Source organism: Orycteropus afer, unplaced genomic scaffold, assembly GCF_000298275.1.
Source record: "Orycteropus afer afer isolate SDZICR_OR568_19922 unplaced genomic scaffold, OryAfe1.0 scaffold00769, whole genome shotgun sequence".
NCBI lineage: Eukaryota > Metazoa > Chordata > Mammalia > Tubulidentata > Orycteropodidae > Orycteropus > Orycteropus afer.
This window is the reverse complement of record NW_006922356.1, coordinates 392,033-400,080: the sequence shown is the minus strand read 5'-3', so window position 1 is coordinate 400,080 and position 8,048 is coordinate 392,033. Positions and strand designations below refer to the sequence as shown.

General features: G+C 35.9%; 1 protein-coding gene across 1 annotated transcript in view; it reads left to right on the top strand.

Moving 5' to 3' along the window:
• The first annotated feature begins 1,111 nt into the window (after positions 1-1,111).
• CPNE3 (copine 3) overlaps positions 1,112-8,048 on the top strand; it is a 61,342-nt gene continuing 54,405 nt past the window's right edge. Inside the window, exons 1-4 of the mRNA XM_007957656.2 lie at positions 1,112-1,243; positions 1,503-1,682; positions 3,257-3,331; positions 5,551-5,622. Coding sequence (XP_007955847.1) covers positions 1,112-1,243; positions 1,503-1,682; positions 3,257-3,331; positions 5,551-5,622 — 459 coding nt within the window. The remainder of the gene's footprint in view (positions 1,244-1,502; positions 1,683-3,256; positions 3,332-5,550; positions 5,623-8,048) is intronic.

The window sequence follows — 8,048 nt, the reverse complement described above, 5'->3', positions numbered from 1 at the left end:
CAGGCTTATCTACATATCAGAATCAGATAGGAAGCCAATACTCAGTTTAGACCTTGTTGTTGTTGTTGTTATGTGCTGTTGAGTCAAACCCGACTCATAGCGACCCCTCCTTGGGTTTCCAAGGCAGTATCACTACGGAAGTAGATTGCCCCATCTTCCTTCTGTGGAGTGGCTGGTGGGTTTGAACCGCCAGCCTTCTGGTTAGCAGTCAAGTGCCTTAACCACTATGCTACCAGAGCTCCCGAGTTTAGACCTTAAACCATTTAAATTAAATCTCTTTGTATTGAAGGGACTGAGGTGTCAGTAGCTCTTAAAACTCTCCAAGTAATTCCAGTTAGCAGCCGAGGTTGAAAACTGCTGTAAAATGTGGGGGTGCTTGAGACTTTTTATTCCTCAGATTAGAGTCTTAGCCATATTTCTTTGAAAACAGAAACTATTACACTCAATATTCTATTAATTAAATAAAAATAAGATTGCAGTCTGTTTGTTTTGTAGCAGAACGTTCTATCTACATTTAAGTGAAGGATTAAGATTATTCTTGGACTTTTCCTAAACGGTAAACTTTCCAATATGGTGAAAAAATTAGTATTTTTTATTTGCCATCATCAAAGCTGCATTTTACTGTCATATAGTAAGGGAATTTTATCCTGGAAAGAGAATCTGACTGATGGAATATCACTGGGATGGGCTAATAGACATCCAAAACAAAAACCAGATCCACTGCCTTCAATTGATTCCGACCCATAGCAACCCCATAGGACAAAGTAGAATTGTCCCGTTGAATTTCCAACGCTGTAAATCTACAGAAGCAGACTGCCTCGTCTTTCACCTGCAGAGCAGCTGATGGGTTCAAACTGCTGACCTTTTGGTTAGCAGCCTAATGCTTTAACCATTACATCACGAAAGCTCCTCAGTAGACACCCAAAGAGACACCCAAATTCCCATCAAAGACATATAATAAGTAGTCTCATTCTAGCAAGTTCACTGTGATCCTGTTCTTAAGACTAATGGGGTTGTAAGAATCCAGCTTTCTCCATTCACAGTAAGTGTGCTTCTTAAAGGCCTCATTTCATTGGCTTTCTCATTTCATGGTTTTCTCACAGCTCAAGAGATGGCTGCCCAGTGTGTTACAAAAGTGGAGCTGAATATTTCCTGTGACAATCTTCTGGACACAGATGTAGGGTCAAAGTCAGACCCGTTATGTGTGTTATTTTTGAATACAAGTGGCCAACAGTGGTATGAGGTAATACTAAATATTCTACATGGTAGTAATCTGAATTGCTCTTTGACAATGTAAAGAATTTATTGAAAATGTTAATAAAACCATGTAATCTTTTAATGTCCCTTTTAGGGGCAATCGATTTTGGAATTTTCCATACATATGTATAAACATCCTTTAGCTGTCATGCCTACATTTCATTGTGTTTAGAATGTAAAAATTGAATTCCAAGTGCACTTTAATCTGATTTTTTTTCTTTTGGGGGGGATATATACATATATAGGTTGAACGCACAGAAAGAATTAAAAATTGCTTGAGTCCCAAATTTTCCAAGACATTTATTATTGATTACTACTTTGAAGTGGTTCAGAAATTGAGATTTGGAATTTATGACATCGACAACAAGACTATTGAGCTGAGCGATGATGACTTCTTAGGAGAATTTGAATGTACCCTGGGACAAGTGCGTATAATGGCTACTATGTTCTATTTTGTCTACGTTTTAACCAAAGGATTGGGTGTTTTTGAGTGTTTATTAGTTTGATTTTTAAAGTTGAAAAGCCATGTAATCCCTTTCATACATTAGTATGGCTGACTTAAAGAGAACTAGAATTTGTCTTATTTTCCATAAGGATCAGTATCACCTGCTTTTGGCAAAGCCTGTTATTTCTTTTGTGCTTTGGGTGTTTCATAAGACATTTCAATAAATAATACCATGTCTACTTAGCTAATCATTCAGGAGCAAAGAGGGGTTGATGGTGATAGAGTAGGATCTGGTATTATTTCAATAAATAATACCATTGTTCTTACTGTTTTGTGTGCTGTTACAGATTTTAGTATAATTTTATTCTTATGTTCAAGTCATACATGTTACGAAAGTAACAATAATATTCTAATTAATTAGTATGATTGGCACCTCTTTTCTCCTGACGCCACACAACACTCCTTTATCTTTCTTGCTCCTCTTCAATCTTGGGTGTATTAGTTTATACCTCCTTCCTTCTGATAAGCCTTCTCTGACTCTCTAGACTATTTTGGGGTATCTCCTGATATTTACTTGACACTCTCTGTGTATGATTTTACCACAACATTCACCATACTTTGTTGTAGTTGCTTAATTATCTCACTTCCTAGTATGTGACAGCCGTGGTCAGGGTAGGGCTGTGTCTGTTGGCTTGCCACTTTGCTCCTAGCTGAGAGTCTGACTTCTAAGGAAAGATCATAATGATTTGTATAGATTGAGGAAGGCTTTGGGAGGGAGAAGTTGAGTGTATTTTTTTTTTTTAAATTGGGTGATATGTTGTCACTCAATTGTCTTTTATGAATTTATTTTTCAGGCTTGATTGTTAAGAGAACATAATTATTCTTGTGTCTCAAGGATAATATGGAATTGACTGGTTTTCTAAAACTTTGATAAATATCATCAAAGACAAAATTAAAACATGTATTTATATTTTTTTTGGAAAAAATCACAGTGTAGTTAACTGACCCATTTTTAATGATACTTAGTTTTTCAGCTTTTTTTCTTAGTGTGAGGTCATGAGTGAAGATTGCTCTTCCCATGTCAGATTGGTGACCCAATTCTAATGAATTTGGGAGGTAGATCTGTTAGCAGGTACCTTGGTTTGCTGTATTTTAATCAGATTTTATAGGGATTGAATAGTAGGTCCCATTTATTTAGTGTTCTAAGGCTTACCTTTTACTTACAGGTATTTCAGTTCAGGAATTCTTGTATCTGATGAGAATCAAGTCCTCTTTTTCCATTACAAGAAAGAACTTAAACTTTGAGATAGTTGGCAAAGAAACTAGTGGGCCAGGGAGATTGTGTCTGCCAGGGTGGCTCTTTGGAAATCTCTTCCAGTGGGTTTTACATGGGTAGGTGCATTTAAATGTTTTTACAATCTAAAAATCTTTAGGATCAGTGTTTCTGTTTTTTATGGTTTTATGTGAACTTTATATTCAGCCTTTTCTTTGAAACCATATAGCTTACAAATTTACATGTTGAAGTGAAATGACTGCACTTTCCAATTTTAACAGATTGTTTCCAGTAAGAAGCTAACTCGACCACTGGTGCTTAAAAATGGCAAACCTGCAGGAAAAGGGACCATTACGGTAAAATAAGATCCTTTTTTTTTTTTTTTTTGCTGTTGTTCATCTTATAGTGGTCATAAATGGAAAGTGTGTTGTGCCAAAAAAGACAAAGAGAAAATGCCATGTGAGAATCCCTTCCTTTAGTTTTTAAGTTGCCTGTAGTGGTCAAGGAGATGGATTGACACAGTGGCTGCAGCGATGGGCTCAGGTATAGCAAGGATCGTGAGGCTGGCACAGGACCAGGCAGTGTTTTATTCTGCTGCGCATAAGGTTGCTATGAGTCGGGGACGATTCGATGGCACCTAACAACAACAACAACAATGTAGAGGTCAAGTGTATCTTGGTGATGCTTGCCTCTCCCCATGGAAAGGTAAATTCCTAAGTTCGGGAGAAACTGCTCCATAATCTGAATGGATCAGTTTGGTTCTCTACAAAGCAAGCATCATCCCTTGAACATGGCAGAAACTTTTGTATAAAGGATTTTATTTCACATGGGTGTTACATTATGACATGGCCATTGAATCCTCTGCACTCTATTATTATTATTATTTTTTTTTAATATTTCACTGTTTTAGGTGAAAGTTTACACAGCAAATTACATTCTTCTTTAACAGTTTTGATACAAATTGTTCTGTGTCATTCATTGGTTACAATTTTTACAGTGTGTCAGCATTCTCATTATTTCCCTGCTCTCTGTTCTGTTTTTTATTGATCTAGCTACCCTTCCCCTCCTTGTCTTCTCATCTTTGCTTTTGAGTAAATGTTGATCATTTGATTTCATATATTTAATAGCTGAAGGGAACACATTACTCAGTGATACTGTTTATTTTATAAGCCAGTCAGTATGTATAAGCCAATCAATTTGTATGCCTGGTCAGAACAGTCAGTAGTGGTAGCCAGGCCCTATCTAGTTCTGATCTCAGCCTAGAAGAAGTTGTGGTTTGTGTGGGCTTTTACTCCCATGGGACTAGTTTCTTCTTTGAGCCTTTGATTTCCTTCATTCCCTTTTGCTCCATATGATTAGAGATCAGTAGTTGTTTCTCAGGTGTCCACTGAATCCTTTGAACTCTTAACTATCTTTACTATGTTTGCAATCTGCTGCCCATTCTTCACCCAGATTTTTCCATTGCTGATCGTTGGCCCTAGCCAAATGAATATATGCATTTATCGTATTTTAGATGTCAAATTATATAATGCTAAGCCTTTGCGTATGCTGTCTCCTAGAGTTCTTGTCAGTGTAATCACTGGTGATGGTATGTATGAGAATGAAAGTCTGGCTCCCTGAGAGGTCCATGTTTGAGGGTTGTGGTGGTTATCACACACAAGTCTCTGAGCTGCTATTTTGCTCTGTTTTAGATTTCCTGAGGCAGGAGTTAACTTTCCTAGGACAGACAGAGAACATTAGTAGTTAGCTTTATTGCTATTGGGACCCTGATTGCCTGAAATCTTGTTTTTAAGTAGAATAAATATTTCACTTACATTGGATTAAAAAACACTGTTGTTTCAGTTTTAGAGAATTTTCTAGATAGGATTTACTTAAGCTTCTCAGAGTTTGGAGAGCGTTAGCTAGAGTTAAGATAGCAGTCTTGTACGGAGGATATTCTTCAGTCTTCTAACTTTGAATTTTCTATGAGAATGGAAAAGATCCAGTTTGGGCAACAGCATTGAAAGAGAAAGTTGCATAATGCAGATTTGGCATATTATGGGAAAATAATTCACACACATAAAAGAGATAATGGCAAATCTTTCTTTTTTCTTTAAATTTTATTTATTTTGTTGTTGAGAATATACACTGATTACAGTCTTTGAGTTCTGCAACCATTCTCACCCTTTCTTTCTGAATTTTTCCTCCCTCATTAACATAAACTCACTGCCCCCTAAGCTTCCATTCTAATCTTTTTGAGTTGCTCTTGTTAATTTGATTCCAGATAGTTCTTGAAAGACATAATGTTCAAGATATACTTTCTTTTTTTCCAACTAACTTAAGCTATTGTTTGGTTTTAAGAAGACTTCAGGGGATATTTTTGGTTTGGAGTTTGAAGGTTATCCCAGGGCAATAGGTTGAGGGGTTCATCCAATAAATCTTTCTTATTAAACATTTTAGAATTAATTTATTCATTTATCTTAATCTATATTAGGATGGACTTTATGTATTTTTACATAACAGAATAAATCAGCACTTCATGAGTCTACCAGCATTCCTAAAATGTGTTTTCTTTCACTTACTTTTCTACACCTAGATTTCAGCTGAAGAAATAAAGGATAACAGAGTGGTCTTGTTTGAAATGGAAGCAAGAAAACTGGATAATAAGGTGAGTAGTTATTCAGGTTTCAATAAGGATGTCATGTTTTTCTTCACATTGATTCTTTCTTGAGAAAATAATACTATCAGTTAATATTATGGACACTCTCTTTCTGAGCATCGGTTACTTCCCAGTCTACACGTGTGTGTGTTTGTGTGTGTGTGTGGATGTTTAAGCAGAACTCTTTTGCCTCAACCTCTGTCCTTTAGATCAAATCAAAGGATTTGTCTAGCTTAAAAGAGAAGTTGACTACAAGCATTAATGTAAGTTATGTGAGAGTGTTGTAGGATAACCTTTACGGAAAAAAATGCAAAGGCCATGTTTTATTAATTATAGGTTAGTTACCTCTTTGCAGTCAAAAGCCAATTTTTATTTTATTTTTGAAGGGTGATGGACAATATATAATAACCCAATAATTTAGTATTTTAGGTAGATTAGAATAATTCCTTTAGTGATTTTTTTTCACTTAATTCTACAACCTAAGCGATGTTTTCCATCACTTGCATTTACTTTATAATGCAGTTTAAAAGCATCTTAGAGTAGGAAGTAGTCAGAGACTTTTTTAGAAATCCATAAATTTATACCACTATTACCAATTCAAATTTAAGATTACAGGACTTATTTTCTTTTGTCTTTGTCTCTTCTACTCTTATGCTGAAAATATTTGTTATATTATTATATTAGCATGGTATTATTATATTAGCATGATAACTTTTCTACTACTTCCAAACCAAACCCAAACCCGCTGCCATCGAGTCAATTCTGGCTTGTAGCAACTCTATAGGATAAAGTAGAACTGCCATAGGGTTTCCAAGGCTGTAAATCTTTACAGAAGCAGACTGCCTCATCTTTCTCCCTTGGAGGGGCTGCTGGGTTTGAACCATCAATCTTTTGGTTAGCAACTGAATGCCTTAAGCACTGAGCCACCAAAGCTCCTTCTGCTACTGGTATTTTTATTCTGAAACTGTTATAAGTAAGTCTTACATCCATATATAATAGTTTCAGAATGAAACTATCAGTATTATTATTAATAATAATTATTAAATTAATAGTTATTATTAACTGGAAGCAGGTTGATCTTTCTTTTTCTTCTTTCTGTCTTTAGGTTTATTGTACTTACTTGGGTCACATAGTCAAATTTTTATGTTTTAAAGAAATAATTTTCTGTGTGGTTGTGCTGTCACCTTGATACATAGTTTCATTTTTAAAATACTGTTTTTTTCAGGGCAGTTTTGGTTTACAGAAAAATTGTGCAGAAAGTACTCAGTGTTCCCATATACCCCCCTTCCTGCATGATTTTTCCTGTTAACATTTTGCCTTGTATGGTACATTGTTCTGGTTGATGAACCAATATTGATACATTATTATTCACCTAAATCCATAGTTTACATTGGGTCTGCACTTTGTGTTATATAGTTCTGTGGGTTTTGAAAAATGCATATAGTTATGTAGGCGCCATTACAGTATCATGCAGAATAGTTTCAGTGTCCTGAAAATGCCACTATTAACCCCTCTTTCCTCCTCCTGAGCCCCTGGCAACCCCCAGTTTCATTTTAATATTTAGGGATTGTTTTTTTAAATTAAATAAATTTGATTTATAATAATGTAAAGGTTTACATGTTTCTTAGGTGGCTCAGTGGTAAAAACATCTGCCTACTAACTGGAAGGTTGGTGGTTGGAACCCATCAGCTGCTCTGTGGGAAAAATATGTAACAGTTTGCTTCTGTAAAGATTTACAGCCTTGAAAACCCTATGGGGCAATTCTGCTGTGTTCTATAGGGGTTCTGTGAGTCAGAATCAACTTGATGGTTGTAGGTTAGGTTTGCTTTAAGATCAGATCTACTTGAAGTATATTAAATATGTTTAGCTGCTCCTCCTGTCTGTTCTTTCCTGTTTATAAATTTTAAAAATTTGTATTTTATGGTTTAATCCTTCAGTTTTTTGACAATAGAAATTTTTTATGTATGTATATATGTGTGTTGTTGTTGTTATGTGCTGTCAAGTCAGACCCGACTCATAGCGACCCCTCCTTGGGTTACCAAGGCAGTATCACTACGGAAGTAGATGGCCTCATCTTCCTTCCGAATATATGTGTATATTATATTTATATTTTCTGCCAACCTCCAGCCCTTAGATAAAAGTATTGTTCTGTTGTCTACTTTGCCTTTTTCACTAAACATGGCGGAGGTCAGAGTCACAACCAAAACATACAAACAAATCGAACCCATTGCTGTAGAGTCAATTCCAACTCATTTTGAACCTCTGAGACAGAATAGAACTGTGTCACAAGGTTGCCAAGGCTGTAACTCTCTATAGAAACAGACTGCCACATTCTTCTGCTATAGAATACCTCGTGGGTTTGATTGCCAACCTTTTGGTTAATAGCCAAATGCTTAACCACCGCTCTGCGAGGGTTTTCTGGAGGTCAGACTCAA